Here is a 27,784-nt window from a genome sequence, read left to right on the forward strand (position 1 = left end):
TTCATATTTCAATGCTTCTTAACTTCAAAGTTATTGTCATTGGAGTTATTTCCATACAATTCCTGATCCTCTTCTGTCTTTAATTTTATTTTCATAGTCTTAATAAATACCTATTTCATCTTTTACTTTCATATTTCCCTTTTGTTTTGGTATTCCGATAACTATCAATTTGTTTTCCTTTTCCCCTCTATACAGCCTTTGTATATATTTGCTGTTGAGTTGCTTTGTTGAACTATTTTGTGTCCGTTGAAATTGTGTTGACAGGAAGGAATTATGGGTATGGTCCGTATATCGCCGAGAATTTAAGAGCAGTTACTAGTGGTTTTCAATGTCTGAGGTAACCTGCTTCGTATTTACGGACCGCTTGACACCTGTCAATGGTCAACTAAATTTTTCATTGGCAGAATTTTGGAGGTTATACATGGTTGAACTCTTTTGATTTATAAATAACTAATAGTTCTTAATGGCTTCATAATTAAAATAATAAAGTTTTTGAGTGTCAGATGTCATGAAAAATATTCATAAACAATAATTTGAAAATTAAAATGACAACTGCCAACCAGAGTGGGTGTGGTTACCGATCCTAACCAGAATAAGAGTACGGTTGCTCTGGTTACAGATAACTCACCGAAGTTTGAGGAAATAGTCACCGGTTTTTGAGGAATTTGACATATACGGACCACCAACTTACTAACTATAGTAACCAAGGTGATATAAGGACCATACCCTATAATGAATATTTCTCGGAATATTTATTTATGTTATTTTGAATTTCTTATTTCAATTGCAGAACAAGGAAAATGAATATAAGTCAACCAAAACAATTTAAATAAAATTTGATTTAATTAGAATGAAACCATTTAGATAATATGAAATACATTTATAAAGGAATATTTTCTCTGAATTCATAAAATATAAAAACGAATCAATTGTAACATCATAACATATATAACCATTATATAACCAACTTGGAATCAGATGTTAAATTCTCCATCTGTCCATGATACATTAAATCATGTATCAATTTTAAAGCGATACTGTTTTGCTCCTGAGTCATGTCTCTAAGTCTTTTAGCCATCACTTTTCCAATTGTATCAAACACATCATCAGTTTGTTTGATATCCAAACCATTTCCAATTTCAACCACAGCTTCTACTTGGTCAAACGATTCAGTATCGATATTATCTGCAGATACTTCATAGTTATCTTGATCATTATCTCCACTATCACTTTCTTGTTTGAGATCCTTAAAAATATTGCAAAATATATTTTATGAACAATTTAACTCATTAAAAACATATACCTCTGCATTGTTATAATCTTGATCACTTGAGATATTGCCACTGCTGAACTTCAATCTCTTTGACTGTCTCTGTGAAAAAACATGTACTTTGGATATGAAATAATTCGATTTCTCAGTAAACTGGGTACTATACTTGAAAGCTGAAGTAACCACTCTTTTGAATTGGATTTTTTTTAATTAGCATTGGAAGTATATTATTAATAGTCTGCAGTTTCTAATAATGGATTTTTCAACTGAATTAGAAAATAACAGGCTTACTAGCCAACGTCTGGTTGGTTTTCACTTAATTTCACCTTCACTGTCGGTAATATTTCAAAGAAAGACTCAAGATAAATACTTGAAATTTTATAGTTGAGCTATGTTGGGAGAGGTGAATTCTTGGAAAAAACTTCAGATTCGTTCGACTTCCAGTTTCATTGGACATGATAACAACTTTTGTTTTTTAAATGTAATACCTAGTTTTTAATTCATAATCACATTATTCATTGAGTTCTACATTGCTTGAATGTATCATTTGCATATTCTTCTAAGCAAATTTGTCTCTAGACTGAAAAAAGTCTTCAAATTTTCTCAACTAGGCCTTCATTCCAATGTTACTGACTTTGAGATTTTTATATGAAAATTTCTGAAATACTCCTTGTTGTATTATTCCAAATGTTTTTCAAAATATCAATAACAAATAGAAATATGAATAGTCATGTAATAGTAACAGAAATAGTAAATTTCTTCCCAAAAACATTACAAAAATGTACAAGTGGTCAAAAAAATTCCTTAACTTTATATATTGTCCTGTCCAATAACAGTCCGATGACTTTCTTCTTGAAAAATTTTTTTTCCATTACTTTGACTTTATGATTAGACTTATTTTCATTATCCTAAACGTGGACTGTCTTCATATTTTCGAATTAGAAGAATGTTAAAATGTTTTTTAATTATTGCGTTGGATTCTATGTGAATAATGATAGTATTCTAGAATTATTATGCCTCTAAATTCAATAATTTCTGAGTTATTTGATATATTTTTGGCTTATGTTGTACATAAAGTGAATATTTATTTAATAATCTATGTACTTGTATAACTTCAATCAATAAAATCTATAAAAAAAAGTGAAATTATTGAATTTAGGAGCATAATCATACTATCATTAATTTCCAATGTAGAATTCAACGTAATCATGAAAAAAAAAGGTTTTTATTTTGAAAACAAAAGTTATAGTCAAATTTTTTATCAAAATTTTCGACTCAATATTTGAATAACCCCGTGTTTTTTCAGAAAAATTATTCTATTCCCTCTATTACTAGAAGTACTTAGGTTGTAAAACAATTTTAGCTTTCAATTTTCAGATTTCAAATGGGCTCAGTATTCCTAAAACGTCTAGTAGGCACTGGAACTTAGGACACCCTGTATACTATATCCGGACAAGAACAACCAATTTGGAAATGATGTCGGTTATAATCTACAAACCAAGAAACCTTTGGAGATGCCTACCAAACTTGTAGGCTAGATTTTAGTTGAAAAACTACGGCTCGAAAGACTGGAATTTCTATATCTGTTGATGACAAGTTTGTTGTCTCATGAAGTGATTAAAAGTTTCAAACAATTAAATTTAAAACGTCACCTGAATTTGGTCTCCATCTTTTCTTTTCAGCATGCTTTCCATTTTCACAATATGTTTTCTGAGAAAAAAGAGCATATGGAAACACCACAGGGAAGGCTGATAACTAGATACATCTTTCCCAGACTGCCTGTGTTTTTCTATTTTCCGGAATTCATACATGAACTGGCCTCTAAGAAGATGAATTTTTCTGCAAACATCATCTTCAAAGAATATTTTACCTGTTTTAGCTTTCAATTCGTCAGTAATTTTTTTTATTGCTTCAACTCTTTTGTGTTTACTCTTATAATTCGGGTCATTCAAAGCATATAAACATGTATGTTTTTTATATAGACTTATAGCTAATGAAGAGTATTCTCTACCCCAAAAAGGAATTCTCTGGAATTAAAAATTTATACTAGAAATATCAAATAATCAAAAACTAATAAGAATAATTTATACATAAAATGCCTTACAACAGCATTGTAATCCTCTGAATTTGGCTCAAGAGAAGTTTCATTATTGATAGAAACATCCTGCTCTTCATTTGCTTCTCCAGTTGTGAATAACAAAAGATCATAATACCACAAAGATGGTTTGTATACATTTTTTGAATCAGGATTCTGCATTCGTGAATTCAAAACCTTTTTTCTCTCTTTTCGAAATGTGGAACGCATTGAATCTATACGTAACCTAACATAGTCTTCATCAGCTTCTGGAATATATTCTTTACATTTTTTGAGGAGAATTTCATAGGCCTCGCTACGGTCATTCCTATTTTTGTAATTTGGATGATCTTTGTTCCAAAGACATTCTTGTTGTCTGTATAAATATATAAATTCCCTTAGAAATTTCTGATGCCCATTCAAATTATGCAAATGATTATCCATTCTAATGGTTTCATTTGTTTTTTCATGAGAAAATTCAAAATCATATCCACTAACAGATTCGAATCATTTGTTGTTAAACAAAATTCACTAATCAAGTATAAACAATAAACATGTTTGAGGTTAGGTTTATTATACTTGTCAAAAAAACCATAGACATATCTTCAACATTATTTTCAATAATAGAACTCTTGCAAAATATTTCAATCCACTTGAAAATTTCAGGTTAATTTTTAAAATCAAAATCAGCAAAATGGTATATTCTAAAACAAGTTGCAGAATGAGCTACTATTCTAACACGAATGCGAAATTCGAAAACGAGCGGCGAAGGAGCGAGTGTTTGAATTGCCTCCTGTAACGAGTATTAGACGATATTTGCTCTATTTCAGTCAAGTTTGGTAAAATATCGTCGAAATTCAAAGAAAAATTCAGATTATACATCCTAGTGACTTTTGTATCGTATCTTAGCAGTTGGTGTGACTATTACGAAAATTGACAGATTACGGAGTTTGAATTTGAATCGTATGTTTGGAATTTTGAAATAATTTATAATTACGCATTAAACTCGTGAATAATGTCTGACGAAATCGATATCACACCAGCAGAATTTAAAGAAATTGCGAATAATGTTGCAAATCATTTCACTATTAAATTATATTATATTGACGTGTGTTGAAATTTGATAGGATAGTCTGTGTTGACAACCACAAAACGAAAAATATAACTGAAAACAATGCTGTAATGAGTTAATTACAGCACTGTTTTTAGTACTGTAATGAACTCATTACGATACTGAAATAGAGAAAAATATTTCTATAAGTACCCTAAGTTCGAATCTATAATATTTCATTAGAAGTATGGTACGTGTGGCGATATGACCAACTTGATTACTAGCGTTGTTAAATATTTCATCTAATATGCTTCAGGGAGGATCACTAGTTGAATCGAAATCATGCATCGACTAGACATTTATTATGGAAAAAACAAAGTCATGTCACATTTGATGTGTACTGCGTTTATGCCGACAGTTCTCTTCATGATGTTTTCTAAGAATGTAACTCTGAAACTACTGCTCATTTGGAAATATTTACGGTTCAGCTGATAAAAATTAATCTGAGCTATCAAGAGAATATTTTCACTTGCGAATAAGAACCCATATAAATTATATTGTATGGGTATGGTACCTATATGGGGGAATTTTTCAGAATCTTTGTTCTTTAAGCATATCTCCAACCTGAAATCAAAATTTTTCTCAGATTTTTCGCAACGGAGGACAATTCTTTCCTATCAATTAAATTCATATTTTCATGTAGATCAATAGTGTGATCATATAATTCAGTGCCATATATTTTTAGCCAATTAGGTTTGAAATTGGTGATATTGAACTCGACCCACTGCGTAAATCTGTGAGTTTTTGTCCGCACAGAATATCCCATAATTTTTATATCTGCCATTTCTGGTTCATCGCTATTTGGAATGACAGAGGGGAAGTCCCCAGGTCTGGGATATTGAGAAAATACGGCTTTTTTTCCATCTACAGGTTTCTGTAAAATAAAACATAATTTACTTTCGTGAATTTGCTGACCTACCTATAAAAATATTGACTGGATCGGTGGTTAATTTAAAAATTAAGCCAAGGCCGTAGCCAGGTTGGTCCGGAGTTATTGCAGATTTCGCCATTTCCAAATGACCAATGTATTCAAACTCGAATACAGAGCCATCTGTGAAGATTCGTAAAAAATTTTCGTACGATACTTTTGAATTTTTTACAGTAAATTACGATTCTTCAATAAAAAGCCATTACGTTCCCATTTGATATTCCAAAGTTAAACGCTCACAAAGGAGAAATTTATGAGAGGATCTGACATAAGTGGACTTCCCATTCAAAACCATCAACCTATTGAATATTTAAAACTTTTTCACGTAAGATATTGTCTGTTAGAGATTTTTGACTGGCGCAACTTGAAAAAATCACCAGGTATACATATATATAACTTCGAGTTTCAAATGAAAATGACAGATTCCTCGAATCATTTTAAGAAAAAATTTCTATAAACATGGCCTCGCAAATGCTTTGTTCTCGAGATAAAGGCTGTAAAAGTTTAACTTTTTTTTCATGTTTTTTTGTCAAAGCACTTTCCCCTTCACAAGATATTCAACTTAAATTTGGCATATATATTCCAATTTAAAGTTTTCATTATGTGATACGCTAATTTTGAATGCAAATCTACAGGGTGGTATTTTTTCTTTCCTCCAAAACTTCTTGTAGGTGGACTACTGGTAGTTCAGAAAAATATTCAAAGGAACATTGCTCCAGTACTATACTTTTTAGAGTCTTGGATATTTGTCGTATTTGCTATCGATTTCAAGAAAAAAATTTCAAAAAATTCTCTAGTAATTCACAGGAAAATCCAATTTATTATGGAGATCCAGTTAGTATAAGTTGTGATTAATGAATGAATTATAAGTTTTGATACTTATTATTTACCCAATCTGTAGCAAATATTAACAAAAATTCGATAAACTGTTTGTATATAACAAAGCGTTTGCCCATGTTCATAAGACATTTTATCTTGAAATCATCCAAAACATATCTTATCATCTTTTATACCTCCAATTAAGGAACACCCTGTATAAATTATATTATACAATTATTGGTCACAAACTCCGCAATAATTTTATAGAGCTCAAGTTGTCACAGTAATTTATATGGTTTAAATTTAAAAAAAAACAAGTTTGTATTACAACTTCAAAATTAACTTCAACTTTACAACGGATTCTACTGAAAAATTAGAAAATTATAGTCACTGTAAACAAATGATCGCTTCGCAAACGAGCGCTTAAAAACACTGATGGTTGTTTCCAGTATTTTAAATACAAATGTAAAAATTGGTTTTTTTTTTCCCGTGTAGAGGCGAAATATCTGAAATTTTAGAAAATAAATTTTATCAATGAAATCTATATACCTACTATACTACTATTGATGTAGAAGAGAAAATATGAAAGAATAATAAAAATGGGTTACTATCAATGATCTAATAATAAGTAGTTAGCGCATAAAGAAAAAGAGAGAGAAGAGAATCGATTCTAACAGAAAGATTAGAAGCACAATGTTTACACCTGGTATGGACCATAGGCCCAACCATCGATGTTTTGATTGGTGGAACATATTGAATCAATCGATCAATGAACCATTTTAGATCGCGTGATTTTGCTTCCCTTATCATTGGTTGAATTTCAAACATCTTCCTTCTCTCCCTTAAGGTCACGTGAAATGAGGCCCAATCTTTCTCTCTCTAATGTTGGAGTCAATGCTCTACAGTGCATGGACGCTCAAGGGCGCACCTATGTATCATTAGATCATTGGTTACTATACTAACAAGTGCATAGAAGTCTAGAATAACTGTTTTATAAATAGGGAATGGCTACCTTTTGCAAAGCTTTTTCCATAATAGGTACCAAACTTCTACCTTCTGTACATAATTTTTCAGATTTATCTTCATTACTGCAAGTAGTTAAAGAAGGACTGACTCGAGTGAGGTCTACTAAAGTGGGAAATAAATCCACTAACTCCACCAATTTTTCAATGATCACCCCAGTGGAACTCAAATTAGGAGCATGAATTATAAGAGGCACTCTAGTTGATACATCAAAGTTGCTGTACTTAGAATATTCTCCATGCTCTCCAAGAGAAACACCTCAAAAGAATTTTGATGGAATTCTATAATATCTTTTACGGGTTTCATAAAACTTTGATTGACCGATCAATTTGTTTTAAATCTATGGAAGTGTCAAAAATGAAATTAACTTGAACACAGAAATGACTCGATCGAGCAAATCACCACGATAAAAGTTTTATGAAACCCACCATTAGTCGAGCATAATTTTAGTGGTACCATGATCAGACGTGAGTACAGTGATAGTATCTGTTCCTTCAACTGCTTTTAAAATATTTCCAATAAGATCATCAATATAGGTTACTGCAGCATTATAATGTTGAATTATTCTTCTAGAATAATGATCAGGCATATTTCCAAATGGTATGGATATATTTAATTTTTTCACATCTTCCCTGTTTCTTATGTCAATCCATGGATTCCAGGCAACATTTGGTAAGGAATATGGGCGTCTCCTATTAGAGGGCAAATTAACTTTGAATATGGGATGGAAATCTAAAATGTACCGTGATCGTGAAAAGATAAAATTGAGTTGTATGGTTATAACAACAATAATAATTCTGAGGAAACTCACTAAGGAATTGCTCAGGGAATTTATAAGGTATGTGTGGTTTATGAAACCCAACTGCCAAAAAATATGGACGATCTTTAACATAATTTTTCTGAAACTTCAAAAAGTCTAAAACTGATCTAAGTGACTCCAAGTCAGGAAGAGTGCCACCTGGTTGGTCGAAAACTCTAACTGGACATAACAAGTTTTTTGATAACATTCCATTAGAATTGACACATACATTTGCATTTTTATAAATCTCTGTTTTTGGGTGAAATGGTTTTTTTGACCAGCTATAGGGCATATCATCTGATGAATTGGATGTCAAACTAGGATGAAATACCTTTCCAATAGCATAAGTATAATAACCATTTTCTTTGAAATGTTGGGGTAATGTAGTAAAATTTCCAGATTTTTCCCTCCAATAATAACTGTTCAAATCATAAAGCTGTACGCTATCAGGTCTTCGGCTTGTCAAAAAAGAATTTCTGCTAGGGGCACACAAAGATTGCTGGAAAATTGAATGTTCCATACTAAAATTCTCAACGTAAATATGTCTATCTAAAAATACTCACTTGACAAAATGCATTATAAAAGAGGAAGCTTTTTGAGCTCAGTTTATCAATATTTGGGGTAACAGCATTCCCATAATCATAACAACCTAAATTGGGTCTCAAATCATCGACTATAATAAATAACACGTTCGGTTTGCAGAATATGAATTCAAACAATTGTGTAATAGCAAAAATCAACAGCAAATTCATAATGTATTCTAATGATATGAAAATATTTCAAAAAGTTATGCATACGACAATTTTAAAATTGTGTTATTTTTCAACATGTGTGATACCAAATATTTATTGTTTTAGTAGGTAATTAATGAAAATTAATTTCTGGTATACTTCAGTTTAATCATATATTTGTAAACAATACAAATGTCAAAATTCATACCCATAACTACTTCAAAAAATGAAACGATGGCAACACCGTATTCGACTTGGGTAACGTGTACATAGATGTCGCTTTCGTAGTTATGTATTTTTCTAACAAATTTTATAAAAAATAAATTCTATTGAATTTGAAAGAAAATCTTCTACAATAAATGAGGATATATTGAACAGATTTATATATTCGTCTATATATTGGTAATTGGTATAGGCACTCATCCTATATGGTAATCATTATCCTTATATTGACCGTTCAAAATTTCAGCGTTGTTGCCATTACTTTGTTTATCAAAAATGAATCCCAGGCACAGCTGATTTCTGTTTTCAATGAAGCAAACTGTCACTATTTCCTTGACTAAATGACATTGGGTTTGTTTGTACGACTAGATAAAAACAAATCATTTTACGAGATAAATCGATTTTTCCGTTCCAACGATATTTAATCGAAATTTGAACTTTAGAAATTAGCATAATTCGCATATAGTTACAGTGCCAATCCTATAAATTAGGATTATTTTATTTAATATGACGTCAAGTATCATATAATTTGAAATTCTACAAATTCAAGATATGGCGCAGTTGTGAACTCGAAATATATAATTGTGATTCTAAAAGATGTGAGTTGGATGCTTATTTATCATTTCAATCAGAATAATATAGACTATATTACATTTGATTTTGTTGTCATTATAATTTGATGAACAATCCTTTGTTCTCAACAAATCGCACACCCTTTGTTTTGATGCTATTGCATCACAATCAGACACAACTTGTATATCTTTGTCCTTATTTTGAATTCCAAGAAGACATCGCAACTATTAAAACATAGACAAAAAAATAATAATTTCACACCTCTTAAAAATAAATTATACATATTGTAACCAATCGATTATCTGATGAGATTAAAATATTTGAAACATATTTCAAGGACTTCTATCAGGTGGCTATGGGAAGTATATGTACAGCCAGAAGATTTTTTTATTTGTTTGTCCAGTATTTTTTTTATTGATATTTTTGAGCGATTCTTTAATGAAAACAACTTTTGAAGGGTGATATATTATTTTGAATTGACAATTATTTTAATTTAAATAACATTCAAGTCATGAAAATTTCGGATTATAAATTATTATTTTATTACACAGTATTAATATTTAGTTAAAGGATGACTTCAATAAATTTCTTCAGTATATTGAAATTCAGACATTCATAACAAAATTGAAAATTGAAAGACAATAATTTACACTAAATAAATAAGTAATTTTCTGATTTACATTGTACTCAAATCTTTCTAGTAATATCTAATCGATCATGTCTGCTGATTCACCCAAACACCAAGGTCCGAAGATAGTGAAGGATGATTCCCATATTGTTCTCCCCCAAGTAGTTACAGATCCTTCCCTTTATGATAGTGTTGCCGGATTTATCAGTGATGTAGTTCCATCCTCTTACTCAGCTGTTGTCGATAAAGGAGATCAAATTGAATGGGTACGTTTTGAACAGGGTGAATTCGAGGAACTAAGCTATGATTCCTGCGATGATCATGAAAAATCTGCTTCTTCTCCACCTATTTTTCTGGTCATTGGATACACCAAAGGTGCACAGGTAAGTTTCATATATTCATCAAATTCCATGATGTTATTTTTAAACATTTGAAGTGCTGACTGTATTTGAATTATAAATTCTGAAGAATGGAGTAAGCGACAAAAGTTGTTGAAAGATTTTTCTCTACAAAAGATCTCTACTCGATTGTTAATTCATTTTCAAATATATAGGGGACCTAGTGTTAAGGCTAATGAAATTTTTGAATTAACATAACTTCAAGTTTTACATATGAAATTTATGTTTCAATATATATTCAATGTTATATTTTTTCAAGGTTCAATATAAGTAAAAGTTATTTTACCTAAATTTATTTTCTTTTTTCAAAGGTATGGTGCATTTCTGCAACTGGTGAAGCAACTGAAATTCTGTCCTGGAAACACGTCAGTATTAAAGTAATGAGGATTCTACCTTCACCCTATATGATTGGTGGAGATGCTACTGATTTGTTTAAGGATAAAAGACCTTTAATAGCTTTGTGTGATTATGCTTCTCTAGCTCCCGTACACTTCAACCTAAGTTTTATTTCCCTGAAAACTGGTGAACAGGTAAAATATTAGAAGAATTGAAGTCAGTGAATAAAAAAATATAAATTATAGGTTCACAGCATAAAGTTTAAACATCAAATAATAGATGTCTTCTGCAATAAGATTTCTATAATTGTTACATTTGTTGAGAAGATAACAGTATTGGATGCGTTTACTTTGAGGGAAAGATGTACAATAACAACATGTTATAGTAGTCCAGGGCCCAATGTTAATCCTATTGCATTAGGACCTCGTTGGTTAGCATTTGCTGAAAGGACTCTCTCTACATGCAGAAAAAGTTTTGGAGGTTGTGAAAATGAAGGAGTTCAGGTAGTTATAATGAAGATTTGATCTTGATGCAAATAAAAATGATACATCAATTTTAATTCAGAGCTACAAAGCTACAGTTATACATAGTGCTAAAACATTTACTAAAGTCATAAAGGATTTGAGTGAGACAGTAGCTAACAGCTTTACGGGAAGTTCAAATTTTAAACCAAGTGTAGTTTGCCCTGGAAGCCCACAGTCTGGTGGAGTAAATGATTGTTTCGACAAAGGCACGGTTACAGTTGTTGACTTAAAGGTAAAAGCAAAGTAAGATTTAAAAAATTCACTCTATTTTAATTTGATTTCAGTCAGATAAGATTGAAGGTGTAGAAGGTTCATTACCGTCAGAAGCAATAGTGGCTCACTTCATGGCCCACAGTGATTGTATAGTTCAGCTAGAATTTGATAACAGTGGAATGTTACTACTCACTGCTGATCTCAAAGGATATGATTTTCACGTATTTCGGATACATCCTCATCCTTTAGGATCTCACTTGGGATCTGTACATCATCTTTACACTTTGCATCGTGGAGACACATCAGCCCGTATTCAGTCAATGTCGTTTTCATCAGACTCTAGATGGGTCGCAGTTACTTCCTCGAGAGGAACAACTCATGTGTTTCCCATTACTCCCTACGGTGGTAATATAAATAACAGAACGCACACCAATAGACATGTGGTTAACAAAATGTCAAGATATCATAGATCTGCTGGTCTTTCTAATGATGAACGACCAAGAAGTCCAGTTCCTGGGACAGAAAGCTTAGGAGCGAAAATTTATCCTTATACAAATCCAAGACATCCCCCATTTCCGAATCCCATTGTCGTAAACCCTTTAGCTCAGATTAGGCAACCATCTACCCAAATCCCAGGAGCAACAGTTCATTCCAGAAGCACAATCAGTAAGCAAATTATTCAACTTTTTTAACTATGTACATCATTTATTCATTAGACCAATTGAAAAGTCCCCGGTCTGATGCACATACACATTGCCATGTGCTATCATCTGATATAGTCGCATTTCACTTCGCTCCGATGTTTTTCATTTATTTCGTATGAAATTACGCTTGTTAATATTCCGAGAATAGCAGGAATAAGGCACATATATCGAATATTCTCTCTTGTGAACCTGGTTATTCAGAATTCTCAATAGTTTCATCGTATATTTTAAAAATGGGATTAGATTCACAACAAGAAGCCGACATGAAAGAAATAATCAAGAACATGTTCCGCGATAAGGAACTCGTATCAACTATTGCCGAGGCTGTCGCTGATATGGTGTTTGATAAACTGAAAGATGAGTGGAATTCACTTCAGGAAGAAAATGATATGCTAAAATCCCAGATAGTTGACTTACAGCGGGAAAATACCATGATTGAACAACGATTGAACTTACTTGATCAACAAAGTAAATGCAAAACTCTGAGACTGTTGGGGCTGGAAGATAAACGTGGAGAAAATCTAGCCGAAACTTTAAAAAGAACTTTAAATAGTAATCTCAGTCTACAACAAGACGACTTGCAGATCGAGCATTGTTACCGGCTCAAGAATAAATCCGATAAACCAAATTCTACTGGAGCAGTATTAATTCACTTTTCATCTATGAAGTCACGTGATGAAGTATATAAAAACAAGAGCAAGTTGAGGGGATCAAAGTTGATACTAACCGAAAATCTTACAAGTCATAACTACGCTCTGCTCAAAAAATGTACATCGAAGCTGGGAACTCGGAATGTTTGGACTTGGAACGGCAGTATTTACACAAGAATGGGAACAACAAGAAAACTCATACGATGCGAAGCAGATCTGGATGGTATAGCAGGAGCGGAGAGGCCGGCTACTTCATTGGAGAATAAGGGAAGGCCCAAGAGGAGAACACGAAAATAAGGTCCTTTCTGTTTATTATCCTTTTTTTTGCTTTTTTTTTCTCTTTTCCTCGTATATACATAAATTTATTTAAGTTCAATTTCCTTTTGTTTATCTCTTGAAATTATTTAGTTGCTATGTCTGAGTGGCGTTCATCGTGATTGTTCACCACATGAAGGGTTTCAGAGTTGCTCACCTAAATATAAGATCATTAGTGCCTAAGATCGATGATTTCAGAGGGGTCATTTTGAGAGAGGATTATGATGTGGTGGCTGTATCCGAGACTTGGTTGAATGATGACACTGACTCTCAGTTAATTTCGATCACAGGGTACAGATTTGTGAGGCAAGATAGAATAAGTAGAGGGGGTGGCGTGGGAATATATGTAAAGGATACTATAAGTATACAGGGTTTGTCTGTTGAGAGATGTGATGGCTTTGAACAAGTTTGGGTAAAATTTATCATTAAGAAAAAAACATTTATCATTGGATGTATTTACAGACCGCCAGGCTACAATGTAGCTGCTTTTTTGGAAAATTTTGAGAGTGCGCTTTCGGAGTTGTGCCCTCAGTGTGATAATATTATTTGCGTTGGTGACTTCAATATAAATTTATTTGATGTACATTCGAAGTATGTATCTGACTTGTATAGGGTATTGGAATCAACCAATCTAACACAGCTCATTAATGCTTCGACCAGAGATACAGCTCATTCGTCCACTCTTTTGGACCTGATTATGGTGGACAAGGATATGGGCACTCAGTCATCTGGTACACTTCATGTACCAAGCCTATCAGATCATGATCTTGTGCACTGTGAGCTGAACTTTCCAGGTGTACATAAGAAGGTTTTAACTAAAGAGTATAGGGATTATAAGAATATGAATGGTCAGCAATTTTATGCTGATTTGCAGGCTATTCCCTGGCGTGGCGTATATGAATTGGGGGATATTGATGAAAAGGTTGAATTTTTTAATTCTTGTATTGGTTCCTTGTTGGATATACATGCACCAAGACGATTAGCTAGGTTTTCTCGAAGTAACGAACCATGGTTGACTGACAGCATTCGTGCTGCCATTCACATGAGGGATAAGGCACTTTTGCGTTACAAACGTAGTAGAAAGGTCCAGCATTGGGAGTATTATAAGAGCTTGAGAAATCAAACAACTTTAATGATACGACGGGAGAAGAAAGTGTTCTTCGAACGTCAATTCCAGAATGGCATCGATTCATGGAAAAAGTTAAAAAGATTCGGAGTCATCAACTCTAAGCAAAGTTCTGAAATACCTGAGGATCTCAAAAAACCAGACGAACTTATTAAATTTTTTACTGAAGCCGTTAATGTCCCGTTGTCGGTTGACTCATCAACATTGAACCTATATAAAAGCAACGTTTCAGATTGTACAATCGCTCCATTTTGTTTCGCAGAGGTAGATGAGATTACGGTGCTGAAGGCGATTACAGGGATAAAATCGGGATCAGAGGGGGTGGATGGTATTAGCATTTATATTTTGAAACTTTGTTGTCCGTTCATACTACCTTTTATTACACATATAATAAATTATTGTATACTCCATTCTGTTTTTCCGAAATGCTGGAAAGAAGCACTAATTGTACCATTACCGAAAGTCCCAACCCCGAGAGAGTACAGGGATTTACGTCCCATCAGTATATTATCTAGCGTATCGAAGGTGTTGGAGAAAATAATAAACCAGCAGCTATCGGATTTTGTTGAGAACAATGACATTCTTCCTGAGTGTCAGTCGGGATTTAGAAGGGGTCACGGATGTTCGGCGGCACTAACTAATGTTACTGATGATATTTTGCGGGCGGCGGATGACGGCAAGGTTACGGCTTTGGCGTTACTGGACTTCACTAAGGCATTCGATACGATCGACCACGAACTACTTCTAGCAATTTTGCACTTTGTCGGGCTTGGTGATGGAGCGGTGCGATTTTTCGAAAATTTTTTATCACAACGAACCCAGTGTGTGAAAATTGGCTCACAAATATCTGCCGCTGTTGAACTAATCCGTGGGGTGCCTCAGGGTTCTGTTCCATCGGCGCTTCTTTATGCGATCTATACGTCTCGGCTGCCAAGGGCATTAAATAAATGTTCAGCTCAATATTACGCTGATGATACACAGGTATACCTATCATTTGTTAGTGGTGATGCTGTCGAAAGCTCCAAGGTATTGAGTGAAGAAATAGAGTCACTGAGAATAATGGCTCTTGAGCACTCTCTCTTGCTGAACGCGAATAAGTCTTCTCTTTTGGTTTTGGGACCTAAGTCACAGGTTGTAAGGGTGAAAAACTTGGTGAGTGTTGAAGTAGATGGTGTCAAACTGCCAGTAAAGGAAACAGCTCGGAATCTGGGTGTGACGTTTGATAGCTTCCTCAGATTTGGTTCTCATGTCACAGAGTGCATAAAGAGAGCATATATTAAAATAAAATACATTTATAAGATCCGAAAATTCATTTCACGTAAACTTAAAATTTTACTCTGCGATTCATTGGTTTTGTCTATGTTCAATCACTGCGATGTTGTTTATGGGAACTGCCTCTCTTACTATGATAAGAAAAGAATTCAAATGATTCAAAATGCATGTCTGAGACTGATTTATGGTGTGAGGAAGTTCGAATCAGTTTCTCCACGACTCAGGGAGGCAGGATGGTTGAGTATGGAAGAAAGGAGAAAACTGCATTGTGCATGTTTTTATAGAGACATTGTTTTTTTCCAACGCCCACCTTACCTTTATAAGAAAATCATCTTCCGAACGCACGTGCATAATCTTAATATTAGGTTCAGGGGAAAAATCACTCCACCATATCATAAAACCTCGATCTTTGAAAGAGGTTTCTCTTTCAATATTGCAAGATTCTTCAATAGTCACCCTGAATCTTTGATGAAACTATCTAGAGCAGCTTTCAGGAAATGTTATAAGGAAATTATTGTCAATGCAAACATAACTTAATTGCGATGAATACCTCTCTATCCCGGATACAGAAGGAATGTTTTGGTTGTACATGGATAAGAATGTGTTATTAATTTTTTTTTTTTTTCTCTTTATCCTTCTCTTTTTGTTAATTTTTTCCTATTATTCAGAATGAAGCACTGTCGATTCAATGGTTGAGTGGATCAGGGAGTCTCCTAGGGGACTCATCTGGACTTCGCCATATTTCTTGCTCAACACGTATATCAATTGTATTTTTGTTTGTTTTTCTCTAATTGATGTAAGTTTAGTTGGAAATAAAGACAATATACATACATACATACATATGGCGGTGCTAGTATTAAATCCATATTATTTTTGGTTAATACCAACCTTCAAACACTATGTGTCAAAATTTGACAGCAGTCCGACCATCAGTTTGTGAGATATTGCGTTGTGAGTGTAGCTACTTTTGTTATTTGAAAAAAGATGAAAAAAAAGAAAAGAATTTCGTGTGCTGATAAAATATTGCTTTTTGAAGGGAAAAAATACGGTTGAAGCAAAGTCTTGGCTTGATAAAGAGTTTCCCGGGTCTGCACCAGGATTATCAACCATCATTGATTGGTATGCTAAGTTTAAACATGGTGAAATGAGCACCGAAGACGGCGAACGCAATGGACGCCCAAGTGAGGCTGTCACCAACGAAAAAATCAAAAAAGGTCACAAAATAATTTTGAATGACCGTAAAGTGAAGTTGATCGAGATGGCAGAAATTGTGAAGATATCATCTGAACGTGTACCTAATAGCATTCACGAATGTTTGTACATGAGACAGCTGTGTGCAAACTGGGTGCCGCGCGAGCTCACAATCGATCAAAAGCAACAACGTGTTAATGATTCTGAGCAGTGTTTGAAGCTGTTTAAGTGCAATAGACCTGAATTTTTGCGTCGATATGTGACAATGGATGAAAAATAAAATAAAAAAAAAAATAAAATAAAATCCAAAAAGGGCCAGATCATCAACAGCGATTATTATATAGCGTTATTGGATCGTTTAAAGGATGAAATCGTTAAAAAACGACCCCATTTGAAGAAAAAAAAAGGTGCTGTTTCTTCAAGACAATGCGCCAAATCAATGAAAACAATGCCAAAATTGTATAAATTGGGCTTTGAATTGCTTTTGCATCCACCGTATTTGCCAGATCTGGCCCCCAGCGACTTTTTCCTGTTCTCAGACCTCCAAAGAATGCTCGCTGGAAAGAAATTTATCGCCAATGAAGACGTGATTGCCGAAACCGAGGCTTATTTTGAAGCGAAAGACAAATTGTACTATAAAAAATAAAAATGGTATCGAAAAGTTGGAAGATCGCTGTATCGCCCTCGAAGGCAACTATGTTGAATAATAATATCTAATTCTGCCAAAAAAATATGTTTTACTATGGTAAACCGGGGACTTTACAATTGGCCTGCTACACCTTTAATAATTTTATTTCATTTTCTTTTAGCACGTCAGAGGTCATACTCGTATTCAGAAGATGTGATTTTTTTAAAAGTGGTGACATGCTTTGCTGGATCCAGGGCGTACATGGACATACCTGTCCCTTCGGATGAAAACGATACCAAATTTATGGAACACTTATTCCTCATGAATTCCAATGGTACATTATTTCAATATGATTTAGAACCTGTGCCTTCGCAAAGTGTGTCATTTAATTTAGTCTGTGACGATACTCCCATCGAATTAAAGGCTATACCAAGGGCCCAGTGGTACTTGCAAAGAAGACAGAATGCTGAAGATGTTCAACTTCCGCTAGCGGAGAAATATTTAGAGTATTTTGTTCCTTGCGAGTCTTTAAGAAAATCACACTCCATTCAAGATGATAGTAAGTGGTGTTCACAAGTTGAAATAATTACACATGCTAGTCCTCATAGGAGACTTTGGATGGGCCCACAATTTGTTTTCAAAACTTATACAATAACGCCTGGGTGAGTCTGAACAAAATTAACTATCACAATAATTGCATCATCAAAGTTTGAGGTGTAGTACTTTAACAATATTGATTATTTCATCATTAATTTATTTTCTCTAGATTTCCGTTTGTGCTACAAAATATTCAAAATATTGATATTGCCCGATCTAAAATCGTAAACATGCCAGCATTTGCAAACGAAGTTTTAATAGAGTGCAATACAACCAGTGGGGATTCATCCCCTTCTTCAGAACAACAAAATGTTAAGGTGTTGGAGGCGAACAAAGACATGGAAGAAATGAATCTAAAAAATGCCCTGGCAGAAGCCATGAATGAAACGGCAGATGTCAAGGAATTGGGTAAGTTCAGGAATAACTGCATGACATTTCCAAAAATTCCTATTCTTTTTTCTATTTAATATCCAAATATTATATGCTTGATCCATTAAGCAAAATAAGTTTGAATTTATTAATCATAATTCTGTGCGCAATTTCATTTCATTTATTACCAATTTATTAATAGCACTATCAGTCATGATCACTTTAGATGGAATGAGATCATAAACACTAATTATTATACTGCTTTGTAACAGAGTTATTCAATGGTTCAATTGACGCTGCAATTTATAATAATAATAATAAAATTTATTTAGCATTTATTAATACATATATAATTTCAATTAGACAAAGAGTTGAATGTTGAATTTGTATTTCATGACTTGAGCACTTCTATCCGATATATTCATTATCAGTATGCTCTCAACTAGAGAATTAAGATATTTCACAGATTAAGAAAAAATAGGAAAAATTTGTTCAAGCAAACGTCCTGAATTTACATTCCGATGACATGGCAGCATAATCTATAATTATTCTGTAGAGATGTTTCCACAGTAGGCTGATGCTAATTTCAAAAAACATCACATAGAACACATGTAGTAAGCTAATGGATTTATTCAATTTTTAATATTGGTTTCGTAGAATTCTCATGTGATATGAAAAAGTCAATTATATATTTGTACTTATTCAATTAAAGTCAATGTTTATCACTGTACTCCATTCAAAATTTCTTATTTATGAGCTTTTGTTATCTGTTTTGTCCCATTTTATAATTTCTTTGTTTTAGCCTTGAGTTTCAGCTGCTTTTTGACATTGTGCTAATTTTGGTTGAGGTATTTTTATTACTTAATGTCCCTGCTGTACCAGATTTAGCCAAAGGCAGGAAATTGACTTTCACTTTGGACTATAGGTTGCCAGCTTTTCTAACTTTTTTGCTAAAATTTTTAACAGGCCTGTTTTGCAAAAAAGTTCAAAATCAAATTTTACTTTTCATTCTCAAGTCTTGACAAAGTATAAAGATGACGAAATTCAATAAAAGAACTTACTTGTTGTCTGAAGATTTCGAGCGCTCCTTCATTTATGCGCTCGTGGAGACCACTGATCGGTTTTTATGAAATTTATTATGATGTCATTTAGTCAGTTCAGATGATATGATCCTCTGATACGATTTGACTTGAACATGACATGGACATTCGAGTGGTTATTAACATATTTTACAAACTAAATTTACACCAAGTTTAATCTGATGTCGCGGATATATTGTATGAAGCATTTTTAATTGGCTATAAATGAAAAACTGTTGATTTCCCATTTTAATCACTTCTGAATGGTTGGTGTAACACTTTTCCTTAAGGGATCCTCATAAAAAGTCAATTGAAGTCCGGCTCCGAGGCGGCCAATTGACATCTGCATTTCGACTGATTCCTCGATTTTCAAAAACGGTGCGCAAAAAAAACGATATTAGATATTTGTTTTCCAATATTATTTCTTAATTTTCAATAGCCCTGATGATGTGATCAGTTTGAAATATTGCGCAAAGCTTAAATTTTGTCATTTCTGACTTACACACAAAATTTCAACTCCGTCTTTTTGAATTCACATTAGTTCTGAAAACATAATCAACATGAATTTTTTAATGAAGCTTGAAATAACTATTTTACATGAAAAAACAAAATTTCATTTTGATTTGCATTTCAATATGATCAGGAAAAAAATGTTGAATGGCTATACCCATGATCAAAGAGATCAAGAAAGAGTGGGATTTGTGGCACAGGTATAGGCATGCTAAATCTGAAGAAAGTTATAAAAGATACCAACAACAGAATAGCAAGGCTAAAACGTGCATATTGACGGCAAGGAAAGCTTATGAACACAATTTTCTGGAAAGTGATAAACAGTTCTATGCACACATAAATCGCACCATCAACTCCAGGCATAACAGCTTCAACTTAGTCGACAAAACAACCCAACAGTCATTTGAAACAAGCCAGGATGTTGCTGAATGCTTTGCAGAACAGTTTGAAAGTATATACACAGTGTTGGATCAGAATACAGTGAAACCTGCAATTCCGTTGGAGACCTATTTCAGGGTTGAGATAGACAACGTTACCTTCACGAAGGAAAAAGTTGAAGCCGCGATTAAATCGCTTAAAACAAAATCTAGTCCTGCGCTTGATGGGATTACACTGTCTGACACATTTAACAGCATAATGGACACAGGAGAGTTTCCTGCGGCCTGGAGAAGTGCAGTGGTAACACCAATATATAAAAAGGGTAACAAACATCCTGCTCAAAATTATAGACCGATCAGCCTAACAAGTTCACTGTGCAAATGCATGGAAAAGATAATAACCAAAGAACTAACTGAATTACTGCTGGACAATGTTCTGCCTGCACAACAGCATGGCTATCTCCCAAGAAGATCTACATTAATTACCTCCTGATCAGGCTGGATGACTGGACTCTAGCTGATGATAATCACGAACCAATTGATGTCGTCTATCTTGATTTCGAAAAAGCCTTTGACAAAATACCGATGGAATTTCTACTTTAAAAGTTGGATAATTTTGGAGTCAGGGGTAAGCTTTTGAGACTGCTGAGGGGTTTCCTCGCCGAGCGAACTTTCCAAGTACGTGTCGAACACAAGGTTCTCAGCGGTGTCCCGCAAGGGTCGGTCCTGGGGGCGCTGCTGTTTATCACCTATTTGTGTGACCTCTATCTGGAGCTTCTCACCGAGGGTGCTCCATTTGCTGATGATCTATATACAAATCCATTACTGCATTATGCTGAACTTCAAATGGACCTTAACAGCGTCTTAAGGTGGGCACAGGAGCGGAAGATGCCTTTGAACGTTTCAAAGTGCTCTGTTTTAGACATAGGGCAAAAAGCCCCAAATAAAAATACTTCTTTGAACTAACAGAAATAACACCAGTCCAAAAACAAAAAGACTTAGGAATCCTTATAACATTTGATCTTAAGTGGGAGGCGCATATTACACAGATGACCAAGAGGGCCAACTCAATGATTTATCTTATCCAGACAGCCTTTAAACTGAAACTCCATAAATCATATGTGAGGCCAAGGCTTGAATATGCTCCCTATGAAAGTTAGCAAAATTAAACCTTACAACTTTAAGAGACAGAAGAACTAGAGGTGATCTCATTGAAACCTACAACATACTAAATGGCCATTATGATTTCAACTTGGGAGACATTTTTCATCTTAGTCGAAATACAAATCTGAGAGGTCACAATCAAAAACTTTTAAAGAAAAAATGCAATAAGCTTCTGCGGAGAAATTTTCTTACCAATAGAGTAATATACTATTGGAACCACCTTAGTGATGATGTTGTTAACTCTACCTCGCCTTGACCATGAGTTAAGGTCTTGGACCTCACCCTTTTTTGTGCACTATGGGGTATAGACGGAGGAAGGGTTAAAAGGTGGGAAGGACAAAATAGGGGAAATGACTGTGATATATATGTGATAAAAGACTATATAAAATGTGATAGTGTCTTACGTTACACTTTGTGATATTTTGTAGACAATTGTTCAAACTAACACGACAGTGTCATCGGTATAAACCATCTTCTGCCGTTAATAAAATAATAATAAAAAAAAATAATAATATGAAAGGAACGCCTAGGAATATTTCATCCAACTTAACAGAAGCACTAAAGATCCTAACTTTCCCGGAAATTTAAAGTTTTTAAGTCTTTCCGTCCTAAAGTTATTGTATTTTTAAGGCATGTACAGAATTGGTTTTATCACAAATTCGTCATCAGTGAATCGAACTTTATCGGTTGGGACCATTTATTCCTCATTGCTAAATTGAGAACGACCGCTCAAATCTTACATATATTACATTTGAAATCTTGAAATGCTAAATGTCTATTGGTTTAATGTAACTTAATAAAAATAGAGCACCGTAAGCGTTTCACGATTATTATAAACTTCAGAGTCAGTTTGAAATGAACAAGTTAAGTGAATCTAAATGGACTATGACATTGTAATTGAGTTATAAGACTTCATAATTTTAATAAAAAAATATTCAGTTTCCATTTTCCGATTCCCATTTGAGGTTTTTTTATAAGAATAAGTACAAATATTCTTTGGGAATGAGCTGAAATATTTCATGAATTATTATCATATAGAGAGAATAGAATAATACAAAAATAATGAATTTCAGTTTTCTTTTTCTATGTTTATGCCCAAATGAAGTTGAATTAAGACAATATTATATAAATTGAGCTTATTTTGCAAAACAAACCACAATCAGCTTTTGTACCCTGCATGTAGCATGTTTTTTTTTTCACACAAAACACACGATTGATATTGTTAAAAATTGATGCCTCAGTAATACCTGCCATTGGCTTTTTCTGTCCAGGTGGGCATCGCGTAATAGTTTCCATGAAACCCCAGGCAACTCCTGTTGCTAAAGTGGTGAATCCTTTGGGAACTGTGGTGACGATCCACTCTGACGCTGAAACTGAAAAGGAACAATTTGAGGAATCTATTATACATGAAAACTGTGATGAGACTCTGTTCCGACCAATAATAGTTTCAAAACCGATTGTGCACACAGATGGCAAACCACATACCAATCCCACCGACACTATGCTTGTGAGAAGTTTGGATGATAGCACTGAAGTAGCTGTGAAACTTCTTGACAAATCAAAAAATACCCATTGTAATAATTTAATGACCAATAAAAAGCCCAAACATATCATTGAAAAACCTATGAATTTTTCTACAGAATATAATAGCAATAAAAGCACGACAGAGAAAAAAGAAATCAGAAAGAACAAAGAAGAAAAAAGTGAGATCAACAAAGAAATCGCAAAAACTCCCTTTGACATATCAGATCAGTTTGATTCAATTTCTCTGGGTGTAAATAAATATTCAGGTTCTCCTGAACCATCTGACGATATGGAATGTGCATTAGTATTTGGAGAAGATAAAGATTTTAAAAATGAGTTTGATTATCCTTTTCTGGAAATCAAGAACGAAGATAAAGAGGCCAAAACTGACATGTTTGAAGATGCTACAGATTGTTATGATGATCTTTACATAAACATAAAGAAAGATATTACTGACAAAAATGAAGAAAATATGACAGAAGAAAAAATTGCCCCTTCAAAGCCAAGAAAACCGAAGACCAAATTGGGAGTACGTATTCCAAATAAGCATTTTCCAATTAAAAATGAGGAAGATGTTGAATCTTTAATACCAAAAAGATCTTGGAGTTCTGTTGCAGCTACAAAACCCAAAGAAAAAGTCCTAGATATTTCTGAAAAAGAAAATTGTGATCTATTGGATTTTTCTGATGAGAAAGGTATGAAGAAATCTTTTAGTTCAAATATTAAAAACGTCAAGTTAATTCACATTGAAACACCAGCTGATGAAGATGCAGCTATAGAAATAATTGAACCGGTGCTACCAGAGTTCAGAAAAAATAACTGGTATTCGAATGTATTGGATAAATCTTCTGATGAAGAAAAATTGGTTGATTTATCAGGAGAAAATACAGAAAGTGATGATTCGGGAAAACTAACTGAAAATACCACAATTGCGGACGAAATTATATCACATAATATTGCTCCAACTGTGACAAAAGCCTCGAAAAAAAAATCTAAAAAAAAGCGCAAGTAAATCCTTTTAGAATCTCCTAACTTCATACATATTAATGTCATTTAATGTTGGGTTAATTAGAGAATTCTCCGCGAAAAAATACCACAAGATTTTGGTGAAATAAACGTGAAAAAGCTGAAAAGAATTGTTTAGTTATTGATAACATTTCTAAGTCATCAATTCTGCTACCTATAAATTTGTAGACTAGTGAGTTCTTTCTGGAAACACGTATTTCTGACAGCAAATATAAATTTTTTATTGATACTTTCTGAAACTGAATTAAGGTTTTTCCAAAAAAATGCAATATTAAAAATTTGTAACCTTTCACTAGACATTCGTTAGAAGGAATTTGAAAAATAAATGACGTTTATGTTTAAACTATGATTAATTTTTAATTTGTAGAACTATTTTTGCATTAACAGAAGAATGATTGTTCAGTTTTAAAAGATGGCCAAAAGTAAATCTACCTTTTTTCAATTAACAAAAGTCTTGAAGTTTAAGATGTGTAATAAGAAGAGATTTATAATGCTATTTTGCGTGAGGAATAAATGAATAATTTTATTTCACTATTGGATTTAGACAAGTGAATATTTGGCATTTAATTTCTTCTGAATATTGTCTATCAAGAAATAAATTTTTATTTTGGTCATCCTGCCATGTCAATATAATTACACTAATAATTACTTCTCAAATCTTCCTTCATTTAAGTTTTGTTGCAATAATAAAAATTATTTTGAATTCTATAATTCCCTAATAATTGAAAAGAATGCTTTTAGATGAATTTAAGATAGTTGTATTTAAAGTTCAGGAAATTATGCTTGAGCAAAATTTTGAAATCAACTATTGTGTAAAATTTTGAATTAAATTTTTTTTTAAGTATGAAATAATTTTATCTGCACTCCTCAATACTTCGCACCATAAATGAAAATTAAAAACAGATTATACTATTTTCTCCATCATAAAAAAAAGAAATATTTTGTGATTGATAATATAACATTGAATCCGCAAAAGTATTTTCTCTTTATTTGCAAACTTAGGTACTGGAAACATTTATTGTGATATCCAAGAAAAATTCAAAGTTTCAATTGCTTCGAATTCGTGTTCATGTAATATTTTATATTTTAAATATTCCTTAATATTTTTTATCATTCTTGAGCAATCAGTAAATCATTCAATTATAATCGTTTGTGAATTAGTTAGGTATTTATTAATCTTAATCTTAGATTTGGAGGATAAATGTATGTTTACTTAGAATATTCGATATGTGAATATATAGTTTACTACTGCGTATTATAGTCTTCAAATAAATAACAAATATTATACAAATATTTTGGTTATAGAGTTTTGAAAAATAAAATGAAGTTCATACTAGATTGTAGGTGAAAAAATGAGCGATTAATAAAATTTATTATGTTTAATAGTTCTGAACCATTCAATAAATCCAATTCACCCGCTTTTGATATATGATTATGAATACTCCTTGACTGAGAAAAATTTGTTTTTATTTCTTCAACTTACTTGTAATACGTCATTTATGAATTCAAAATAAAGATCTCATTGATAGAAAGCGTTATTTTTTCCCCGTTTAATTTTAAATACATATTGGCATTTATGTATTTATATTCTTAGGAATAATACTTATAATGTAAAGTGTTTTCAGGTGACGCCCAACCACCCCATGTTGAATTTGAGAGGCAAGTTAGTTCATCGTCAGGTAGCAATGCTAGTAGAGCTTCAGTAAATAGTGACGGATTAGTAGATGTCGCAAAGGAAATAGCCATGCTTTGAGCTTGCTCCTAAATGGTGTCTGTTATTTTAATTTCGTTGCTCCTAACATATTCAACACAACTTTTTCAACAAAAGTGCCCATTAACTATATTCAAATAATTTTGAGAGAAAATGTATTTTGTGAAGATATTCTGTCATTTCAACATTCATAATAATTTTCACTGGGGTTGTGTTGTGTATTTAGATCAATCCACTTATTTGATAAGTCAGTGTTTTGTAGAGGGGAGGCTGTGGAGAGTGTGCTAAAAAGACAGGCTGTGCTCTTTCGAGAGGATGAAACGAAATAATGGGTGATATTTTTTATACGCACTCTGAAAGAACGGTTTGTTCTAAAGTAAGCATTTTTCACTCAAAAGTAAGATTAACGTAGAAATAGATTTTTCAATTTTCCAGAATATTCCCAAAAATGCGTACTAAAATAGGTATTTCTTCAGAAATGTAGTGTTCTAAATTGATAACCAATGTTAAACAGTTGTTTTGTTAGTTTTTTATAAATTAGTTTTTTAGTTGAATTTTATTTATTAAAACTGGTTAATATACTCAATATTTACAGTGATGTATTCTCGGTTGTCAGATAACTGTTATCATAAAGAATTTAATTTTTTTGATAAAAAGTTAACAAGTAGAAGTATATAGTGTATATTAAGAACTTAGCAAATTTATATTTGTAATGATTATAGTAGATTCTAATTTCTGCCAATGCATAGATGATTTTTTTTTAAATGTAATTCTCGAATTCTTTTCAACCTTGTGTGCATTTTCATTGCCATAAATTATTTTTTCAAATTCTGGATAGATTATGCCATAATTTTTAAATATATGAATCAGATAATCTTTCACCAAATTATTCACTGAAAAGCAACAAAATAGTAATGTTTACCCATTTCTATAAGCATTATTTCAAAAGTACAACAGTTAGTACAAAAATTTATCGGCAATAGATATAATTTTTCAGACCTAATTTTTCAGTTAATTTAGATGATAGAGACTACATAAAAGACCAAAATAATAATGATTCCGTAATATTTTGGGTTAGAAATTGATGTATTTTTATATTTGATAGTTTGTATTCTAGTCTTCGCCCTTTTTAAAGTTAAAGTTTATACAAGTTAATTTTTTAGTGATGTATGATATTCAAAATTCTGTGTATAAGAAAAAGATAAGAGATCTTCATTAATTTTTACTTCAATTAAAGCATTGATTTGAGAATTTTATTTTCGATTTATTTTTTCAAACTTCCCTAGGCCTCTATGAGATTATAATCCAGTCTGTGCTTTGTAGGCTTTTTTTTACACCCCTTAAAACAGGATTGTTAATGTTATTGATATGAAAAACCTTTGCAGATTCTTATACTTTCTTGAATCGCCTCAAAAACTTCTTTTCGATCTACATTAGTATGACTTCGAGGGCACCTGGAGCACGGTACCACTTTGCTCTAAGTACAGAGACTAGACTGAATTCTCATTTTCTCTCCATGGCCATCACAATTCAGTAGCCAGATATTGTTCTCGAAGAAATATATATTTGACTGTATTATTAAGCCTGATTTTTTTGGAAAAAATGTTGCAGGACCTTTTGTAATTGATGGTAACTTAGATGAGCAAAAATGTTTGTGAATGTTACAAGATGTCATTATACCAAGTGTATGGTACTTTAAAGACGATTTCGAAGAAATTTACTTTCAGCAGAATTGCTGCTCTGCTCATAATGCATTCCTACTTCTAGAATTTTTGAACAGAACATTTCCAGGACAACTCATTTGCACTAGAGGTATTATCCCTTGGCTGGCAAGCTTACCGGATTCATCTTGAGGCTTGGAAATTTAGAAGAGCCGACTGTTAAAATATTCG

General features: G+C 32.8%; 4 protein-coding genes and 1 long non-coding RNA gene across 11 annotated transcripts; 3 read left to right on the top strand and 2 right to left on the bottom strand.

Moving 5' to 3' along the window:
• Positions 1 to 824: 824 nt before the first annotated feature.
• Positions 825 to 3,922, bottom strand: LOC123684735. Its single transcript, XM_045624136.1, has 4 exons — positions 3,375 to 3,922; positions 2,923 to 3,297; positions 1,304 to 1,372; positions 825 to 1,246 (listed from the first exon to the last, which is right to left on the bottom strand). Exons 1-4 carry the CDS (start codon positions 3,786 to 3,788, stop codon positions 956 to 958), a joined length of 1,149 nt encoding a protein of 382 aa, XP_045480092.1. The 5' UTR covers positions 3,789 to 3,922; the 3' UTR covers positions 825 to 955.
• LOC123684733 (iduronate 2-sulfatase) lies at positions 3,898 to 9,158 on the bottom strand. Of its 5 annotated transcripts, none has more exons than XM_045624131.1 (6): positions 8,588 to 9,158; positions 8,037 to 8,523; positions 7,682 to 7,957; positions 7,215 to 7,483; positions 4,970 to 5,329; positions 3,898 to 4,048 (listed from the first exon to the last, which is right to left on the bottom strand). In XM_045624131.1, the coding sequence occupies exons 1-5, from the start codon at positions 8,774 to 8,776 to the stop codon at positions 5,003 to 5,005; spliced, it is 1,548 nt and encodes a 515-aa protein (XP_045480087.1). In that variant the 5' UTR covers positions 8,777 to 9,158; the 3' UTR covers positions 3,898 to 4,048; positions 4,970 to 5,002. The 5 variants fall into 5 exon arrangements, with proteins under 5 accessions (XP_045480087.1, XP_045480091.1, XP_045480088.1 ...); XM_045624135.1 differs by lacking the exon at positions 3,898 to 4,048 and having other exon boundaries at positions 4,477 to 5,329; positions 8,037 to 8,124; positions 8,356 to 8,523; XM_045624132.1 differs by lacking the exon at positions 3,898 to 4,048 and having other exon boundaries at positions 4,477 to 5,329; positions 7,215 to 7,468.
• Positions 7,593 to 7,978, top strand: LOC123684737. Its single transcript, XR_006748173.1, has 3 exons — positions 7,593 to 7,692; positions 7,799 to 7,825; positions 7,888 to 7,978. It is a non-coding gene; the product is annotated as an uncharacterized LOC123684737 (long non-coding RNA).
• Positions 9,159 to 9,305: 147 nt separating the features above from the next.
• On the top strand, positions 9,306 to 27,148 carry LOC123684732 (breast carcinoma-amplified sequence 3 homolog). Of its 3 annotated transcripts, XM_045624130.1 has the most exons (10): positions 9,307 to 9,576; positions 10,252 to 10,561; positions 10,888 to 11,106; positions 11,158 to 11,415; positions 11,477 to 11,668; positions 11,721 to 12,315; positions 17,717 to 18,197; positions 18,302 to 18,540; positions 22,903 to 23,850; positions 25,807 to 27,148. In XM_045624130.1, exons 2-10 carry the CDS (start codon positions 10,268 to 10,270, stop codon positions 25,932 to 25,934), a joined length of 3,354 nt encoding a protein of 1,117 aa, XP_045480086.1. In that variant the 5' UTR covers positions 9,307 to 9,576; positions 10,252 to 10,267; the 3' UTR covers positions 25,935 to 27,148. The 3 variants fall into 3 exon arrangements, with proteins under 3 accessions (XP_045480084.1, XP_045480086.1, XP_045480085.1); XM_045624128.1 differs by lacking the exon at positions 25,807 to 27,148 and having other exon boundaries at positions 9,306 to 9,576; positions 22,903 to 25,709; XM_045624129.1 differs by lacking the exons at positions 9,307 to 9,576; positions 25,807 to 27,148 and adding an exon at positions 9,790 to 10,008 and having other exon boundaries at positions 22,903 to 25,709.
• LOC123684736 lies at positions 12,677 to 16,556 on the top strand. The gene is made up of 2 exons (XM_045624137.1): positions 12,677 to 13,301; positions 16,385 to 16,556. Exon 1 carries the CDS (start codon positions 12,689 to 12,691, stop codon positions 13,298 to 13,300), a length of 612 nt encoding a protein of 203 aa, XP_045480093.1. The 5' UTR covers positions 12,677 to 12,688; the 3' UTR covers position 13,301; positions 16,385 to 16,556.
• Positions 27,149 to 27,784: the final 636 nt, after the last annotated feature.

The sequence above is a fragment of the Harmonia axyridis genome, chromosome 7 (genome assembly GCF_914767665.1).
Source record: "Harmonia axyridis chromosome 7, icHarAxyr1.1, whole genome shotgun sequence".
NCBI lineage: Eukaryota > Metazoa > Arthropoda > Insecta > Coleoptera > Coccinellidae > Harmonia > Harmonia axyridis.

Coding starts and splice junctions, on each gene's coding strand:
- LOC123684735 (XM_045624136.1), bottom strand. CDS start 3,788: ATGGATAATCATTTGCATAATTTGAATGGGCATCAGAAATTTCTAAGG. Junction 3,298..3,374: donor CAGAGGATTACAATGCTGTT/GTAAGGCATTTT, acceptor TTTTAATTCCAG/AGAATTCCTTTTTGGGGTAG. Junction 1,373..2,922: donor AAGATGGAGACCAAATTCAG/GTGACGTTTTAA, acceptor GTTTTTTCACAG/AGACAGTCAAAGAGATTGAA.
- LOC123684733 (XM_045624131.1), bottom strand. CDS start 8,776: ATGAATTTGCTGTTGATTTTTGCTATTACACAATTGTTTGAATTCATA. Junction 7,484..7,681: donor TGTACTCACGTCTGATCATG/GTACCACTAAAA, acceptor AATTCTTTTGAG/GTGTTTCTCTTGGAGAGCAT. Junction 5,330..7,214: donor TGGAAAAAGCTTTGCAAAAG/GTAGCCATTCCC, acceptor TTTATTTTACAG/AAACCTGTAGATGGAAAAAA.
- LOC123684732 (XM_045624128.1), top strand. CDS start 10,268: ATGTCTGCTGATTCACCCAAACACCAAGGTCCGAAGATAGTGAAGGAT. Junction 11,107..11,157: donor CCCTGAAAACTGGTGAACAG/GTAAAATATTAG, acceptor TATAAATTATAG/GTTCACAGCATAAAGTTTAA. Junction 11,416..11,476: donor GTGAAAATGAAGGAGTTCAG/GTAGTTATAATG, acceptor ATTTTAATTCAG/AGCTACAAAGCTACAGTTAT.
- LOC123684736 (XM_045624137.1), top strand. CDS start 12,689: ATGGTGTTTGATAAACTGAAAGATGAGTGGAATTCACTTCAGGAAGAA.